Genomic DNA, 20,630 nt, shown 5'->3' with positions numbered 1-20,630 from the left:
TGAAATATTGAGAAACAATTAAATCATTATGTATATATAAAGAGAATATTCCAATGAACTTTTGTAAAGGGCCATATAACTCTATAAATATACCATGAAAGTCTGGTGTATCCAAGTGTTTGGATACTGGGTACAACCTGGCCCCCTGGGTTATAATATTAATGCTATCCACACCAGAGTGTCACCTGATTACTGATGTGACTGATAAGTTAAATCTTTAATACTTAAACAAGTAAATCTACATGAAGGTGAAAATATCCCCGATATGTGAGAATAAGCACGTAAGTAAGCACTACTACACACAGGAAAAGCTGTGTGTGCATATATTAACCGCTATAAACCACAACAACAATAATAGTGTTACGCAATTTACATTCATGAACCCTGTCTGTTCTATTTATAAACAAACGTGCCCACGGATTGTAACAAGATGTGGACTGCTGTGTCTGGAGAAGTGACACATGTTCCATTATGATATTATCATGTTTTTTGACTACTTTAATGATAATATTTGATGTTACATATTGATCACTGGCCCTTGATTATGATACATGATTCCAAATGTCGATTGCCTGCGAAACTATAAACATACATATATTTTGATGTATTTGTTCTGTAAAGTTGTTACTCCAGTATATAATGTTGGTCAGGAGGGAGACTATAACCCTACAGTATCTCACTTCACGATCGTATGATGTGACAAACATTAACATACATGGCCCGAATTTCCAAGATTTGTACTAAAGTTGTTTTAGTTTTATTTACAGATGTATAATTAGCTTCATCTTCAGTAAAATTCAAATTTTCACTGCAATGTAGAGATGTACTAGCATGGACTACAGTTATAACCAGTGTTTGGCAGTATAGGTATTCCACTTTGTATCAGCTGATGTTATCACCCATATTTCTCCGCCCCCCCATCTCGTTTTTACATAATTATTTTGATGATTATGGAACTCAGGAGACCTCCTCCCTTATCTAACTTCTGCCTGATTATACACCTTAAGTAGAGTTGATTTAAAGTGTCTCAGCTATATAACACAACACCTTAGGCTAACGATACTGAATTCGTAAGAATGACATGATGGTATCTATATATATTATACATTTTGTCAGAGCTATATAACATTATATTTCTATTTGCTCTGCATTGTCATTATGTAACATAACCAAACAAAGTAGAAAGTAATGAGGTTCTCTTATGATCATAATTCCCATTGATGTAGTGATATGACGTCCTAACGTCATCACTTAATGATGTTGTTTTGTCTGGCATCATTACATCATATGTGCATGTATGTGTATTTTTATCGTCACGAAAATTTGTGCTGATTTAAAAAAAATCTCATTGAGCAATCGTAACTTGCAACAATTTGCGTAGTTTTGTTGTTTAAAAGGGATTATCCTCACAGTGGAATATGTCGATTAAAATGTTGAAATTAAATTGATGATTAAGTGTTCATTTTCACGAACTGTATTTTTTTACCGGAAAAGAATCGCCTGCAGTACAAGTGATGATGCCAAAAGAACAGGTCCCACTGACAGCGCAAAATTTTACTTTGGAATGTGATAACAGTGTGACAGGTTGGATATAAGAAAAATATAAATTTAAAATGGAAGTATCAAACTGCCTTCTTTGGAAAGGTATTGTCGTATCCGACAAATTGATTGTCTGCAATCATATGAGAATTAATTCATAAGACCATATCTTTCCAAAGTATCTATAGGGATTGTTATGAGAGTTCTAGGAATTGTTATGAGAGCTCTAGGGATTGTTGAATTAATTATAATTAGGTAGTATATTTCAAAATATTTCATTAAATTTGTAATTATAATTAGGTAGTAAATTTCAAAATATTTCATTAAACTAAAGTATCTGTTCATATATATAATCCCCTTTTCATTACAAATATCCCTTAAAATAGCCAAGAATATCATAAAAACAAAACAGATGGCTATAAAGTACTAAGGTAAGAGGGATTAAAAGATGAAGAAGATTTACAATCATGGGTTACTGGAGGAAACAGTTCAGACCCCGGAAACAGTGGCTGGGGGTTTGGAGTACGGTTTGTTTATATCATCCCCATTACACAATTGTGGAAATGTATAAAAATAGACACACCTATCAAAGTTGAGAATAGCCAGGCACCAAGTGAAAATTGTGTTGTGGTCCCATGCAGATATAAACACTTCTTGTAAAAGCTCCTGGCATATTTAAGAACAATATAAACAACATATATAATATCTACCAGGCTATGTATACAGGGCACATTTCCTTATCTGGTATTGCAATCAAGTAGAAACCCAGCAGAGAACATAACATAAATTGTTGTCTTGTTGAGGATTAAGTATGAATCAGAAAGGACTCAATATACAGATCAACATCCAAAGATTGTCCTCTGTATAAGTTCTCATTTCGGCCATTCCATTTTAATGTTAACTGTTTAACAGATATTGTCTTCACTTCCCAAACATTGAGATCTGTCATATAAATTGTGATTTCTCCGCAAAGCATGGAGGGAACTGACAACAAACTTTCAATTGCAATATATATATACAGAAGAGTTTTAAACCAAAGTAAAGTGTTTTGTATTGATTTGACAGGAGATTTGTACAAAATAGACACTTTGTTACTGAACTGCTGCCTCAGGGGGTTTTGAAATCAATCCCATACATCATAAACTGAATTCTTCAGGAGTTTACAAGATTTGTACTAGAAACCAAAAAACAAAGATGTGCATGGTTGTTAGGGAATTATTGAACAATTTATACAATGCAACCTACATCGATATCTGAAAAGTCATAATCATAAACATGTGGGATTCAACAACATAGTTCTCCGAATAGCTTACAAAGACCTCACAATGTACATGTACGTTTACCATTTCAGACATACTCATATTTGTTGTCTTTAAATATAGAGGTTCACTCCAGGCCATGTTGATCGGAAAAGTCATCAAGATCACTACTGCATCAGCTGTTATAGCAACAAGTTACAACCAATCTGTTATGAATTTTCCATCTCTAGATAGTAGTATCCCTGCTTCCCTTACCTATCATGTGTTGACATGTTTGTTTGACTATTCAAAGAATTGCTCTAAACATTACACTTTCCATTCAGTCATGATATGGACTAGTGACAGATATAGATTTACAGCGGACCTTTTTGAGTCAGCTAGACAACTGAAAGTTTGATGACTATATATGGGAAGTAGACATAAATAGATATATGTCTTTTGCATTACATTTGTAGGTTTTCCAAAATGACAAATATCTGTTTTCTATCCCTAATATCAATGAACTGTAATAGCATGCACTAGCTGACTCCATTTTCTAAAATAAAATAAAACTATGAAACTAAATTATGTGGAAGTTTTTTGTCCTCATTGTCAGATTTGTGTAATTTCTGAGGTTTCAGTAGTTGTGATGGTACCCTAATACTGTTAAATGATAATAGGTTTCATTGTCACCTGTCTCTTTGCCATAGCAGTGCTAAGATTTGCTAACACTCCAGCTGCCACCAACTGTACCTGGCTATCATACTAAAGCTGTGTCATTGTATTGCTTACAATTTCCCACAAGATATTGGCACACTTCTGTAAGTATTCAAACCTTTATCTCTACAATTATACCTAAATGTAGGTAAATGTTTGAACTTTTGGATAGAACAGCAAATTCAAATTGATTTTTTAATCACTTGTAAATCAAAAATAAATTAATTAATGACCCAAATTGGACCTATGTCTGAACTGGGAAAAAAATTGTTGAGCCCCCAAGACATTTAAAATATAATCAAAGCATTGTGATGTACCGCTTTTTATATAGACGTAATGACCCTCTATAAACTTATAAATCTGTCGCTTTGGCACAAAATCTGGATCATTCATAAAGTATCCATTCACCAGTATGGGGTTGTACAGATTCCTGTTTCATCACACGGAACAGACATATATCCATATCCATTTGATCTGTGATTAACACGACAAGGTCAGTGGCTTAATTCACTTCAGTAAAACAAAGGTGCCAAGGTATTCAACCAGCAAGCATTGTCAGAAAAACCTCCAGATGTTATCTAACGATAATTTGTACAGCTTAATTTTATATCATAGCTCTTCTAGACTTGAGTTCTGGTACTGGTAATCAGCGTTATAATGTATGCATGTATACTTACACGGAGTTGAACAGGTATGCTCTTCCCTGGCTACCCTGGAATGACTGCAACAGAAAAGGAACAGTGACAATATATAAATAAAGCCAAATTTACAAACTTAAGAAACTGAACCTATCTAAACACTAATGATAATCTACGAGTTTTTCTATGTTCATATACAGTAGAAAATACTTGTAACATTAACACCATCTCTAAATGACCATAGCTGTTAAACACCAAACCAAACCATTGTAATAAATAGGATAACTGTACATATATATACCATCTTCATTTCAGATTAATGTACGGATTTTCTAGAGAATTTCTAGGAGGCCTGCACTGTAATGGAGCAAGCTGTTCTGAAGGAGGTAAGACAGGGAATGTAAGAATCATATAATGCAGCCATATCCATTTACACTATCAATATCTAAAGTAGATGAGGCATCAGGGACAACAGTCACAAGGAAAATATATTGTCTTTGAGGAAGTGCCTGATAAAACAGTCTAGTTAGATCTCTCCAAGTTTACATCAAATGTTCTCTATACTTAATACATGGAGATCTGACAGCTTGAGCCAAGTTGGAACTGAAGATTTTCATTCTGGTGACTTTTTATGATTGGTAATATAAGTTTTATAGGTTAACTCTCCTAAATAGAGGTCGCGTCATCATCTTGAACTTAAAGATTCCAATAGCTAAAGCTTTCATTACAGAGAATCCCTTTCATTCATCACATGATGATGCTTGGATGAGGGTGAGATTTTCCTTAGAAGAAGTCTATGCAATCTTGATGCTGCTATAAATGTATTGTTTCTGTCAAGCCATGAAGTTAAAATGACTAATCAAACTTACCATTATTTGTCTATACCTACAACAATGTCACACTCTGCAAAAATGTGGATGCATATGAAAATATACAGATATTCCACATGGGTGTTCCATATTTAATGTACAACTTTTTTCATTTATGTTGGAAACATTATAACATGATGGCACTTTTGTGAAATTTGAACTGAAACTAAGAACATTATGAAAATAGATTACTTCCAAAGGGTTTATTCCCTTATGCCCACATACCACATATAATCATATATATACCACTTCTGGAGTAATTAAAATGCTGGAAGTCTCTTCGGTTCCAATGGCATCATGATAATCCATCTTTTGTCAATTTAATTTCCATGTGCAGTTACATTATATTATTTGTACATTAGACTTTTACATAAAAACAGGAACAGGATCCATTTAAATTTGAATCCATACACTTACAATTAAGATCTATGAGCCCATTCTGTCTGACCTACATTTTACAACCTGTAAGAATTACCCCCGGTAATTAGAATCTAACCGTAAATGGGAAAGTGTGCCCGAGTGATTTTGACTTAGAAACCTAGTCCATTTGTGTAATTTAGATTTAGAAACCTAAATTTGAGTCTATTCTGTCGAAATTGTATTTATTTCTGGTAGTTACTTACAACAAATCCCATTAAAAGTGATAATACAGAAAAGGTTCATCAATTAGCTTCATTAAATTCAAGTTCAAGTTTGGGACTGAAATTAAATATTCAGAATTATCATTTGAAAATGAAAGAATTTCAAAAACAATTATAAATACTTGGGCCTTTTTGAGAAATAAAAATGAAAATATACAGGCAGACCAATAATTTAGAGCAACATATAAGACTACCCCAGCCCAGCCTAACCCAGCCCACCCCATCCCTAAATACAGTTAGTATAGTACATATGGTGAATTGCAACAAATCCTCTCCGAAATCTTATCTCAAGCATCAAGATCTTACAATCTCACAAAAATTACCTTAGCATTCTGATCTATACTGCTGCCTGTCTCTAGAAAATTTTAAATGTGAATATAATTGAACTTCATAATTTTTTATTTCAAGTATAAGCATGATCAATTTGACCCCAAATTTTGAAACTAGGGGAGATAATCTAGTAAAAGAATTCAGCAAGGCAATTATTTACCGAAATTAGGGACTGGTGCATGCATGGCCAGTCTACTTTTGATCATACTGATGAGTATAGCTTGGGCACGTTACACTAAATGTACTTTATAACACTGAAACATCTCGTCCAATGGCCTACTTCTGTAGCCAGACTAGAGAGTTCACATCAATCTTTAAAATGTTAATTATTAGGTTAGATTTGAAAAATAGCCTGCCTATATACAGTATGAAGCAGTATAAACTAAATCTTGTTGGAAGTTCCAGGCTCAGACTAATCAATACACCATCCAAAACAAGAGGCGCTTCTCCAGGTTTCTGTTTGTTATGAGTCAGATACAGAAACTGAGAAACTCAAGATTTTTTTTTTGTAACAAATACATTAATGAACATAGAGAAGATTTAATTTTTTTTATCTACGGGTATATTATGGTATTAAATGGTGGTCCTACTTGAAATGTCCAGTTTTATTTTATGAAATACAATGAATATAGAGACTATTTGGATTTTTTTTTATTTTGTGATACATGTATATACTGGTCTTGATTTGAAAGGTCCAGTTTTATTTTAGGACAGACATAATGAATACAGACAAGGTTTGGGTTTTATATTTAAATTGTAATATTTTATCAGGATATCAGCCATAATCTGTCAGAAGCAACTGAACAAAAATGTTTCGCAAATGAACATTTCCTATAGAAATACCTGTTACTGTACCTTAATCTTGTAATGAGCCCAGGTGGCATACAATTAAGATGGGCTTTGTACAGGACAGTGAATTAGCACTTGTTAGTATCTTAACAGAACTACCATAGGCGTGGGTGGGTTTATTACAGGATCAATAGTTATTTTCTGAAACTGTTAGAGCAATTCCTGCAAGTCCTGTACTGTTATCACTAGGGTAAGACATAAAATATTTGCCGTATTTAGTAAAACTTTCCTGCAGTAACAATGAAGTGTGAATTAAACTGTCATGGGTAAACAATGAAATACAGGAATGAGAACGAGTTGGATGACTACTTGGCGTAAGCTGGATAAGACTTCCTTAATTAAGCAAGAAGTTTGTATAGAATAACAGTTGACCCCTCATGGGGTCAATAAATAATTAATCTAAAACTCCAATTTTCTAAAGGCTTCTATTTGAAGTGAAAATTACAAAGTTTTCACTGCAAATAAATTAGTCCAAATTAGTTACAAATTTGATTACACAATTATAACTGCAATTTCAATGGCCAATGTCACTGAATAAAACAATACTAAATTGTCATAGACCTGGTTCATCAAAATTGTATATAGCATTAGAGCTTTCAGGTTAAAAAATGGAATTTACCAAGCACTAAAACTGAAAATTTACAGTCACAAACTACATACACAAGGGTAGTGGAGACTTAGATCCTCAGACCCACAAACTACATACACAAGGCTACTGGAGACTTAGGTCCTCAGACCCACAAACTACCAACACAAGGGTAGTGGAGACTTAGGTCCTCAGACCCACAAACTACATACACAAGGCTACTGGAGACTTAGAGCCACAAACTACATACACAAGGGTAGTAGAGACTTAGATCCTCAGACCCACAAACTACCTACACAAGGGTAGTGGAGACTTAGAGCCACAAACTACATACACAAGGGTAGTAGAGACTTAGGTCCTCAGACCCACAAACTACATACACAAGGGTAGTGGAGACTTAGGTCCTCAGACCCACAAACTACATACACAAGGCTACTGGAGACTTAGAGCCACAAACTACATACACAAGGGTAGTAGAGACTTAGATCCTCAGACCCACAAACTACCTACACAAGGGTAGTGGAGACTTAGGTCCTCAGACCCACAAACTACATACACAAGGGTAGTGGAGACTTAGGTCCTCAGACCCACAAACTACATACACAAGGGTAGTGGAGACTTAGGTCCTCAGACCCACAAACTACATACACAAGGCTACTGGAGACTTAGAGCCACAAACTACATACACAAGGGTACTGGAGACTTAGGTCCTCAGACCCACAAACTACATACACAAGGCTACTGGAGACTTAGAGCCACAAACTACATACACAAGGGTACTGGAGACTTAGAGCCACAAACTACATACACAAGGGTAGTGGAGACTTAGGTCCTCAGACCCACAAACTACATACACAAGGGTAGTGGAGACTTAGGTCCTCAGACTCACAAACTACATACACAAGGGTAGTGGAGACTAAGGGTCTCAGACCCACAAACTACATACACAAGGGTAGTGGAGACTTAGGTCCTCAGACTCACAAACTACATACACAAGGGTAGTGGAGACTTAGAGCCACAAACTACATACACAAGGGTAGTGGAGACTTAGGTCCTCAGACCCACAAACTACATACACAAGGGTACTGGAGACTTAGATCCTCAGACCCACAAACTACATACACAAGGGTAGTGGAGACTTAGACCCACAAACTACCTACACAAGGCTACTGGAGACTTAGGTCCTCAGACCCACAAACTACATACAAAAGGGTAGTGGAGACTTAGGTCCTCAGACCCACAAACTACATACACAAGGGTAGTGGAGACTTAGAGCCACAAACTACATACACAAGGGTAGTGGAGACTTAGGTCCTCAGACCCATAAACTACCTACACAAGGCTCCTGGAGACTTAGGTCCTCAGACCCACAAACTACATACAAAAGGGTAGTGGAGACTTAGGTCCTCAGACCCACAAACTACATACACAAGGGTAGTGGAGATTTAGGTCCTCAGACCCACAAACTACATACACAAGGGTAGTGGAGACTTAGGTCCTCAGACCCACAAACTACATACACAAGGGTAGTGGAGACTTAGGTCCTCAGACCCACAAACTACATACACAAGGGTAGTGGAGATTTAGGTCCTCAGACCCACAAACTACATACACAAGGGTAGTGGAGACTTAGGTCCTCATACCCACAAACTACCTACACAAGGGTAGTGGAGACTTAGATCCTCAGACCCACAAACTACATACACAAGGGTAGTGGAGACTTAGATCCTCAGACCCACAAACTACATACACAAGGGTAGTGGAGACGTAGATCCTCAGACCCACAAACTACATACACAAGGGTAGTGGAGACTTAGGTCCTCAGACCCACAAACTACATACACAAGGGTAGTGGAGACTTAGGTCCTCAGACCCACAAACTACCTACACAAGGGTAGTGGAGACTTAGGTCCTCAGACCCACAAACTACCTACACAAGGGTAGTGGAGACTTAGGTCCTCAGACCCACAAACTACATACACAAGGGTAGTGGAGACGTAGATCCTCAGACCCACAAACTACATACACAAGGGTAGTGGAGACTTAGGTCCTCAGACCCACAAACTACCTACACAAGGGTAGTGGAGACTTAGGTCCTCAGACCCACAAACTACATACACAAGGGTAGTGGAGACTTAGGTCCTCAGACCCACAAACTACATACACAAGGGTAGTGGAGACTTAGAGCCACAAACTACATACACAAGGGTAGTGGAGACTTAGAGCCACAAACTACATACACAAGGGTACTGGAGACCTAGGTCCTCAGACCCACAAACTACCTACACAAGAGTAGTGGAGACTTAGGTCCTCAGACCCACAAACTACATACACAAGGGTAGTGGAGACTTAGGTCCTCAGACCCACAAACTACATACACAAGGGTAGTGGAGACTTAGGTCCTCAGACCCACAAACTACCTACACAAGGGTAGTGGAGACTTAGAGCCACAAACTACATACACAAGGGTACTGGAGACCTAGGTCCTCAGACCCACAAACTACCTACACAAGAGTAGTGGAGACTTAGGTCCTCAGACCCACAAACTACATACACAAGGGTAGTGGAGACTTAGATCCTCAGACCCACAAACTACATACACAAGGGTAGTGGAGACGTAGATGCTCAGACCCACAAACTACATACACAAGGGTAGTGGAGACTTAGATCCTCAGACCCACAAACTACATACACAAGGGTAGTGGAGACTTAGATCCTCAGACCCACAAACTACATACACAAGGGTAGTGGAGACCGTAGATCCTCAGACCCACAAACTACATACACAAGGGTAGTGGAGACTTAGATCCTCAGACCCACAAACTACATACACAAGGGTAGTGGAGACTTAGGTCCTCAGACCCACAAACTACATACACAAGGGTAGTGGAGACTTAGGTCCTCAGACCCACAAACTACATACACAAGGGTAGTGGAGACTTAGGTCCTCAGACCCACAAACTACATACACAAGGGTAGTGGAGACTTAGGTCCTCAGACCCACAAACTACATACACAAGGGTAGTGGAGACTTAGGTCCTCAGACCCACAAACTACATACACAAGGGTAGTGGAGACTTAGAGCCACAAACTATACTCACTTCAGAACTGAGGAATTACATATACAACAATATACTGAAGAAATGAAATCCTAAGGGAATAAAACAATCCTTGCAACAATTGCACGTAATTGTTTCCAACAATATTTATATCATACGCAATATTTAATATTCAGGAATTGATGCTTGCTGTTCTTTGAAGCAGGGAACTAAATAAATTGGATAAATGTGCTGTTGAATAAAGAATCACAAATTGGCTGATTTTATATGACGAAGAGCTAAATATGTAGTAGTATTGGCCAGCACTCCTACAAATCGGATCCTATAGCCAACAGTTCAATAGTGTATGTTCCTGAAGGAAATTTGCTGCCCATTATATAACAAATTTACCTGTTGTACTGTCTATTTTTACCATTATCATTTTATTTGACTCCTTTGTTTTCTGACATTTCAATCCTTTCAGTGCTATAGCAGCTGAGTGAGTTAACCTTTGGGATAGCCGGTATATCAGTTATCTCATTTGATAGTGCATATAAGGAGAGGACATTTAATTAAAACAGACATTTAATTAAAATAGAGGGATTTTAGCTGATCATACTGATACAGGAGATTGTTTGATATACAACATCTGTACTGGTACTATCATATTTGAATCAGTAAAACTCTCATTTCTACACTATTTGCTCTCAATAACCAGCATTGCCCTAAATGACAATTGCACTAATTACAATTTCTATATCTATATTTTCTATAGCAAATATTGTGGGTACAACAGTTGATCATTGGATTGAGCTGTTAAAGGTTGATAATAAACAAAATATGAGGATTCCCAAATATGTACATTTACCTATTAGGTTTTGACTATACATGTATATAAGTGACAAAAACAATAAATACCTTGGATATCAGCTCATCATGGTTAGCCAGATGAGCTCGACAGTGCACACAGCTATAGGTACGGTGACATTTGTTGGGCAGGTAGGCTTGAAATGTTTTCACCATTTTGCTTGATGAAATACATGAAAACTTTTTGTCAAAGTTGTGTGTTTTTTTCTTTTATCACCTTTCAATTCTTCTTAACTTCTTCTTAATGAACAGTGTGAGAATTGATTTCATGTGGCACCTGTACCACAGCGTCTATAACTATCTCCTGGCACTGTCAGGTGGGTCTGGGTGTGTTTGCCTCCTCTGTCTCAGCAAACCTTCTAAACGCAGGGTCTACACCTCAACACCAACACTTTCTGTAATGGAAGGAAAAATCAATTTGACTACATGTTCTCTTAGCATGCCTTGTGTCACGTTCTCCTGGTTCAAACATATACATATAGTGAATGAATTCCATGTTTGGTTCAATCAGCCCAACATTTGGAATACAAAATGGAGGAGAACCTAATAAGAAAATGTCATACAGTGATTCATCCACAACATAAATGAGTCATCAGAATTTGGCCCAATTGGCCATCTCAACATAAATTTTCCAATTTCTCAGCTTTTCATTTTTTCAATCAAACATGGTAAATCAAAGGATGATAATCTGATTCATACATATGGTAACGTGGTGCTTACAATGCCTGAATATTTCAGAGGTAGTATATTACAATCTCGGCTTAACTACTATACTGGCATACATTTTACCAGGGTTGTTACCAACATTCCTCTGGGAGGGAGACTCATATTTCAGAACCTACATTTTAACATAAATTTAAGTGAAAACTCATATTGCATATTTTTTAAAATGCAATTGGTTCTCAAAAAGGAGCAATTTAAAATGTGTAGTTTCAAGGAACTATTTTGTCAAAAGCCAAATGTACTTCTTGTAATGCTTGAAACTTTTAACACACCCAATATCCCCTATGGAATTCAAAGAAGCTGGTACTGTAAGTGTGATGAATGGTTTTAAAATTTCCACATTGGTTAATAGATAAACCTTACCAGCACTTATAATCAACTAATGTTACACAACAGCACACATTATGGATATATTTTATAACAATAAATAACCAATGATGCTGTTATGATGCTTCACAGTATCACGACTAGGAAAGGTGTTAAACAGTACTGAACAAATAACATTAACGAATTCCAATCCTTATTTCTATTTGGCTTCACAAATTATGCGGTGACCGAAAACAATACATTTTCCAAACCATACAACTTAGGATTTTCCTTGTCGGCTGTAATTCATTGTCAAGATCTGAATGGTATGGTGTATTGAATTATATGAATGGTATAAACAGTGTATTGAATTATATGAATGGTATAAACAGTGTATTGAATTATATGAATGGTATAAACAGTGTATTGAATTATATGAATGGTATAAACAGTGTATTGAATTATATGAATGGTATAAACAGTGTATTGAATTATATGAATGGTATAAACAGTGTATTGAATTATTTTTATAGACTATTTCAGTCATAGATCTTTAATGTAGATTGGGCTATCCTCTTCCAAACTCTAATCTAAGATGACAGCCGAAATTATCCCTCTTGCATAGGGTCATGCATATACACCCCCTACCTCCCTCCCCATTTTTGCCCATTTCAGTGCACTAGTATAGCCCCTCATGGCTTATACACTGTAAAATATGGTATATAAAAAAGACAAAGAACACTGTATTTTATTTTGCTCAGGTTTTTTTTATTTTTACTTCACAATGAGTTGTAAACACAATCCAACTTCTATGAATATTTTAATTCAATGTTTGGTCATCATTCGTGTCCATGAAAGTTTCTAAATTACTGGCTCATAGTTTTCCGGTTGACTTGCACTATTATATGTATAACTTTTGCCCTTTAAAACAGGTCAGAAGAAATGCCAGCACTCTGAATGATTTTGTATGGCCGGTAATGGCACAAAATTGACACGGAGCAATGTCCATCATCACTGATGGCCTTTCATATCCATACAAATTCTGGTCTGCGTTTACTGACATAAAGAATTACTACACCAGAGACATTCCCAAATCTTACTGGGAAGGAAAACAATAAAACGGTGGATAGTTAAGTACTTCTGTGATACTACTAACTTTAACAAAAACACTTTAAAAGGACTTATAATACAATGTCTACATGATATGTATCATACCAAATATGGTAAGTCATTTACATCATTGTAGGTGCATGACTGCTATAGAACTACTGCTACTTAGTCACGATCTGGCCACACGTCCCTCACTATAACCTATAGTGGCGATCAAGATCAATCCATGTTGGCTAGACAATAGGTCTTGTGGCTGCTGATCATGACTTTCCAAGGTCAAATAGATATTACCAAGGTCACATTAAGTCATACAGTGGCCATTTTTTATAATCAGCATTAAGTGATAAAATCAATGGCACATAATTGTAAGTCACAAGTAACAGTTTTGCCTACATTCCTAATTATTGATAACGGACTTTACACAAATAAATATGTCCTGATGATTAAAACCAGCTTTACAATATTTATATTACAATGCATGTAAGACTTTCAAAAATGACCATTTGCAAAAGGTTCAGCCTTGGAAATTAAACTTCCTGTTTTTACAAATATAGTAGATATGAATTGAATATTCTTTTTAGATTTTATATAGCTATTTATAACTGTCTTTAAAAATTTGTGTCACTGGTAGTGAAAAAGACATACTCAAAATTGCCTTAGCAACTACCTGAATTCAACGACCTTCTGGATGAAACGAACATAATTATTGTATACGGTCTTTCTTAGCCTTTTGTCGAATAGTGGTGATTTAATGAAGAGACCATTTGTCATATGTGACCTCTTTCCAGTATCGCTTGGAGGGTTTCTTAAAACAATTTTGACTGTATTCTATTTTTATAAATATGTACTTATTGATTTGTGATGTCTTTCCGAAGAAATCTCCTTCAGACACGACTCACTGCCTTAATTTTGCCCAAAATTATACAAGATAAAAGGTAAGGATATATATTAGCAGCCATATTATACTTCTGCAGACAAATGGAAAAACATACTTCATTAGTGTGGAGCAGAGACAATGTAGCTCAGTATCCTTCTCTTTACCAGGAATGTTTAGGTGTAAAAGGGAGTATTGACTTAATTAGCAGGAGAAAATCATTTAAGAAACTTGTAGAATAGTGCAACAATATCAGCATGTATGGTAATAGCTATCATATACATGTAGAAGGATGTAGTTTCAATTTAGCTGATTGACAACTGAGGGAGGGATGTGTAAACTGACAGAAGGATATAGGAGAAGGAAGGAATGCTTCAAATGAAAGCGGGATAGTGTAGGAGGGAGGGATACTTCAACTGATGAAAGGATGGGGTAGCTAGAGGGAGAGATGCTTCAATGACAAAGGGTTATGGTAGGAGGAAGGAATGCTTCAACTGATGATAGGATGGGGTAGGAGGGAGGGATACTTCAACTGAAAGCGGGATAGGGTAGGAGGGAAGGATACTTCAACTGATGGTGGGATGGGGTAGCTATAAGAGGGAGAGATGCTTCAAATGAAAGCGGGATAGGGTAGGAGGGAAGGATACTTCAACTGATGGTGGGATGGGGTAGCTTGAGGGAGGAATGCTTCAAATGACAAGGGAGGGAGTAGGAAGGAGGGATGCTTCAACTGATGGTGGGATGGGGTAGGAGGGAAGGATACTTCAACTGATGGTGAGATGGGGTAACTTGAGGGAGGGATGCTTCAAATGACTAGGAATTAGGGATGCTTCAACTGATGGTGGGTTGTGGTAGCTGGAGGGAGGAATGCTTCAAATGACAAGGGATGGAGTAGGAAGGAGGGATGCTTTAACTGATGGTGGGATGGGGTAACTAGAGGGAAGGATGCTTCAAATGAAAGTGGGATAGGGTAGGAGGGAGGGATGCTTCAACTGATGGTGGGATGGGGTAGGAGGGAGGGATACTTCAACTGATGATAGGATGGGCTAGCTAGAGGGAGAGATGCTTCAACTGAAAGCGGGATAGGGTAGGAGGGAAGGATACTTCAACTGATGACGGGATGGGGTAGCTGGAGGGAGGAATGCTTCAAATGACAAGGGATGGAGTAGGAAGGAGGGATGCTTCAACTGATGGTGGGATGTGGTAACTAGAGGGAGGGATGCTTCAAATGACAATGGGATAAGGTAGGAGTAGGAATGCTTCAACTGATGGTGGGATGTGGTAACTAGAGGGAGGGATGCTTCAAATGACAAGGGACGGAGTAGGAAGGAGAGATGCTTCAACTGATGGTGGGATGGGGTAACTAGAGGGAGGGATGCTTCAAATGATAGTAGGATGGAGTAGGAGGGAGGATGCTTCAACTGATGGCTTCAACTGACCAACTTATTGCTTAGACACCAGTTTACTGACTCATTATACAAGAGTGTTTGCCAGAAATACATAGACCTCAGTTTATATCTGTATAATATGCTAGCCTTGTTTTCTCCATTGTAGACCACACAGATCTATAATCCGCAGCTTGTACAATCTTCACCCTTGTCCGACTTCTAAGGCTGTTTTGTTGTTAGTCCAATGTTTTGTAGTGCATACACATGTGTATACATTTCACATTCCCAGTCCTGCCCACTATCTATATCTATCAGTATGTATATGTAAGAAACAATATAGCTATATATAATTCCTACTCTCTTGTAAACACAAGGTCTTCCATACTGGTCACATGCTCATCATATCATTACATATAATGCATGTTTAAGACCAGCCAAACTTAACTGTGTATGCCATGTTGAGATTTGAACCAGATACTAAATGTCTTCTGATCACTCCGAGACTGACAGTCTATAAACTATACTGATCAAGCTACACGAGCTGCTCATCTGAAATTATGAATAATGAAATAAACAAATCCACAATACTTTTCCTTGTTTTTTGTTTGAATTGACCATTCTCAAACTCAGAATTGAGTATCATGACCCATGCAAGGCACACACAGCATGTTTGTACAAAGCTTGGCAACAAAGTCTTTACAGGGACCAAACCACGAAAAAGGTCAGAAGCTGGCCAAACCCACAACTTAGAAACACTTGACGGAAGAGATTTACCAGCTAATATAAAGGGTCACAGTGAATCAAAGTAACTGATACAAGATTTCTATCAAGAAAGATTGATTAAAATTTGATATTTATGCAAAGACATTATCTCCTGAATACCATCATGATGATTGGAAGAAACACTGCCTTGTTGGAAATTATGGACAACTAGTTATTTTGGCCGACAATAATGTGATGCACTTTTCCCCAATTACAATGACTGCATGTTCTAATGAAGAGAGGTAACAATACTAGCACATCAGCAGACAAAGAATATTTTAATTTTCTTGCCAGAATTGAAAATGAACAGTTTTGTAAGTGTTAGTACAAACCGCCCTTGTCAACAGTGACCAGCTCAATATCCAGTGTAAAATGATTAACCACATGTACATGTATAGGTAACCACAGATGCTCACAATCATATAACAGGTGTTTTATAGGGTAAGATAACAATAGAACTACACTGACCATGATATTCTAGGACAACATCAATAGGGCTGCAACATAGGACAATATCAGCGCTGCAACATAGTAACCTCTCTAGTTCTTTTCCATACATATGAACATTGATTGCTTTCACCTTACATAGGCTCTAGCTGGTTAAAGTTTAAACAGATCAAATTTTTTTTTCTAAATCCTAGACATCTATTTGAATATTTTACATTCAACCTGTGAAAAGTCTCATTTGACTTACCAATAAAGCTGACATAGAGCTTGTTCATGTCTCTTTGGCCATGGTTTGTGGTTCATACCAGTACACAGTAAACTGTCCTGTTCCACTCAGTAGGCCTGGTGTAAAATCAATGTCTACCTATAATTTACCTACACAATAAGTTTTACCTGGAGTTCCAGCCAACACATTCTCTCAATTTCTACCCAAATATGTTTCTCATGTTTAGTTTTATCAAAAAGAATATCTAAACACTTGTGTAATAATCCCTGAATTTCTACTGGACACAGCTTATTTGAGGAAATCCTTTGACATTATCCTGGGTAGGCACCAGGATCGTGATCAACAGTACCACCAGCTACGTCAGAGTAATTATCACTCTGGAGAGCCAAAGTGTACAGCACTTCCACAACAGTTCTAATACCACAATGCAAGGTGGCTGTACAGTCAATCGGATATTAATATCACACATTTCGTCCCGTGAATATCAGATAAATCTAGACAATTGGATATTCCTCTAGTCCACTGTTTAATGGATCATCTGTGTAAGGCCATCATGCAGCTCAGCCTTCAGGGCATGATTCCCCTGATTTCTACTCTATGGACCAAGTTTAGACGTGACAATCTGTAGGACGAGGCTTAAGTGATGAGGTCGCTTAACAGCTAGTAGGTGATCTGATGTAGAGATTTAGTGGCTCTCATAATGATTATAAAAATTACTTTCATATTTATGTCATATAATTAAATTATATTGTGTTGAGAACATTTTTAAATCACTATATTTAGATAACTTTATAAAACTCCACTGGCCAGATGATCCTTACTGTTGAGACTGTAAGATAATGACTCCTGGAGTGACACAATTCAACTTATTGGCAAATGATATAATATTACATGGACCCAGGAGACAATGTAACAAAATCCAACCTAAGATACTTCCAATCTACCTACTTTTAGATAATGTTCAATGAAGAAGGGCTCTGACTGCAACATTAACCGACACAATTAAACGTCTTTGATGTGACGCACCATGCCTCATTGGAATCTATGACGATACATGTAATACCCACATTTTTCAGTACACTGTATTACACAATAAGGTACAATTTTTACCAATGTACCAATTAACTTATATTCTTTACAAGCAAGTTCATTAGGTTCAAATTTAAAAGACAATTTTACCTGAAAAATTATTGTTCCCATTTAGACCAAAAAAGAGTGTTTGCCAGAAATACATAGACCTCAGTTTATATCTGTATAATATGCTAGCCTTGTTTTCTCCATTGTAGACCACACAGATCTATAATCCGCAGCTTGTACAATCTTCACCCTTGTCCGACTTCTAAGGCTGTTTTGTTGTTAGTCCAATGTTTTGTAGTGCATACACATGTGTATACATTTCACATTCCCAGTCCTGCCCACTATCTATATCTATCAGTATGTATATGTAAGAAACAATATAGCTATATATAATTCCTACTCTCTTGTAAACACAAGGTCTTCCATACTGGTCACATGCTCATCATATCATTACATATAATGCATGTTTAAGACCAGCCAAACTTAACTGTGTATGCCATGTTGAGATTTGAACCAGATACTAAATGTCTTCTGATCACTCCGAGACTGACAGTCTATAACTATACTGATCAAGCTACACGAGCTGCTCATCTGAAATTATGAATAATAAAATAAACAAATCCACAATACTTTTCCTTGTTTTTTGTTTGAATTGACCATTCTCAAACTCAGAATTGAGTATCATGACCCATGCATTAAGGCACACACAGCATGTTTGTACAAAGCTTGGCAACAAAGTCTTTACAGGGACCAAACCACGAAAAGGTCAGAAGCTGGCCAAACCCACAACTTAGAAACACTTGACAGAAGAGATTTACCAGCTAATATAAAGGGTCACAGTCAATCAAAGTAACTGATACAAGATTTCTATCAAGAAAGATTGATTAAAATTTGATATTTATGCAAAGACATTATCTCCTGAATACCATCATGATGATTGGAAGAAACACTGCCTTGTTGGAAATTATGGACAACTAGTTATTTTGGCCGACAATAATGTGATGCACTCTTCCCCAATTACAATGACTGCATGTTCTAATGAAGCAGACAAAGAATATTTTAATTTTCTTGCCAGAATTGAAAATGAAGAGTTTTGTAAGTGTTAGTACAAACCGCCCTTGTCAACAGTGACCAGCTCAATATCCAGTGTAAAATGATTAACCACATGTACATGTATAGGTAAACACAGATGCTCATGATCATATAACAGGTGTTTTATAGGGTAAGATAACAATATAACTACACTGACCATGATATTCTAGGACAACATCAATAGGGCTGCAACATAGGACAATATCAGCGCTGCAACATATTATAACCTCTCTAGTTCTTTTCCATACATATGAACATTGATTGCTTTCACCTTACATAGGCTCTAGCTGGTTAAAGTTTGAACAGATCAAATTTTTTTTTCTAAATCCTAGACATCTATTTGAATATTTTACATTCAACCTGTGAAAAGTCTCATTTGACTTACCAATAAAGCTGACATAGAGCTTGTTCATGTCTCTTTGGCCATGGTTTGTGGTTCATACCAGTACACAGTAAACTGTCCTGTTCCACTCAGTAGGCCTGGTGTAAAATCAATGTCTACCTATAATTTACCTACACAATAAGTTTTACCTGGAGTTCCAGCCAACACATTCTCTCAATTTCTACCCAAATATGTTTCTCATGTTTAGTTTTATCAAAAAGAATATCTAAACACTTGTGTAATAATCCCTGAATTTCTACTGGACACAGCTTATTTGAGGAAATCCTTTGACATTATCCTGGGTAGGCACCAGGATCGTGATCAACAGTACCACCAGCTACGTCAGAGTAATTATCACTCTGGAGAGCCAAAGTGTACAGCACTTCCACAACAGTTCTATACCACAATGCAAGGTGGCTGTACAGTCAATCGGATATTAATATCACACATTTCGTCCCGTGAATATCAGATAAATCCAGACAATTGGATATTCCTCTAGTCCACTGTTTAATGGATCATCTGTGTACCGTAAGGCCATCATGCAGTTCAGCCTTCAGGGCATGATTCCCCTGATTTCTACTCTATGGACCAAGTTTAGACGTGACAATCTGTAGGACGAGGCTTAAGTGATGAGGTCGCTTAACAGCTAGTAGATGATCTGATGTAGAGATTTAGTGGCTCTCATAATGATTATAAAAATTACTCTCATATTCATGTCATATAATTTAATTATATTGTGTTGAGAACATTTTTAAATCACTATATATTAGATAACTTTATAAAACTCCACTGGCCAGATGATCCTTACTGTTGAGACTGTAAATATAAGATAATGACTCCTGGAGTGACACAATTCATCTTATTGGCAAATGATATAATATTAAATGGACCCAGGAGACAATGTAACAAAATCCAACCTAAGATACTTCCA

At 36.9% G+C, this 20,630-nt stretch overlaps 1 protein-coding gene across 3 annotated transcripts in view; it reads right to left on the bottom strand.

The window, feature by feature from the left end:
- Positions 1-20,630, bottom strand: part of LOC117333087 (protein yippee-like 1) — a 61,381-nt gene that overhangs the window by 20,591 nt on the left and 20,160 nt on the right. For 2 of the 3 annotated variants that reach the window (XM_033892215.1, XM_033892216.1), the window contains 2 exons: positions 11,364-11,707; positions 4,172-4,215 (listed from right to left, as the gene is read on the bottom strand). In XM_033892215.1, coding sequence (XP_033748106.1) covers positions 4,172-4,215; positions 11,364-11,468 — 149 coding nt within the window. In that variant the 5' untranslated portion in view covers positions 11,469-11,707. Of the gene's footprint in view, positions 1-4,171; positions 4,216-11,363; positions 11,708-17,169; positions 17,333-20,630 lie in introns of those variants that run through there. The other variant, XM_033892217.1, reaches the window with a different exon arrangement.

Source organism: Pecten maximus, chromosome 8 (genome assembly GCF_902652985.1).
Source record: "Pecten maximus chromosome 8, xPecMax1.1, whole genome shotgun sequence".
Classification (NCBI taxonomy): Eukaryota; Metazoa; Mollusca; class Bivalvia; order Pectinida; family Pectinidae; genus Pecten; species Pecten maximus.
The sequence above is the reverse complement of the archived record's forward strand: the minus strand, read 5'-3'. Positions and strand labels throughout refer to the sequence as shown.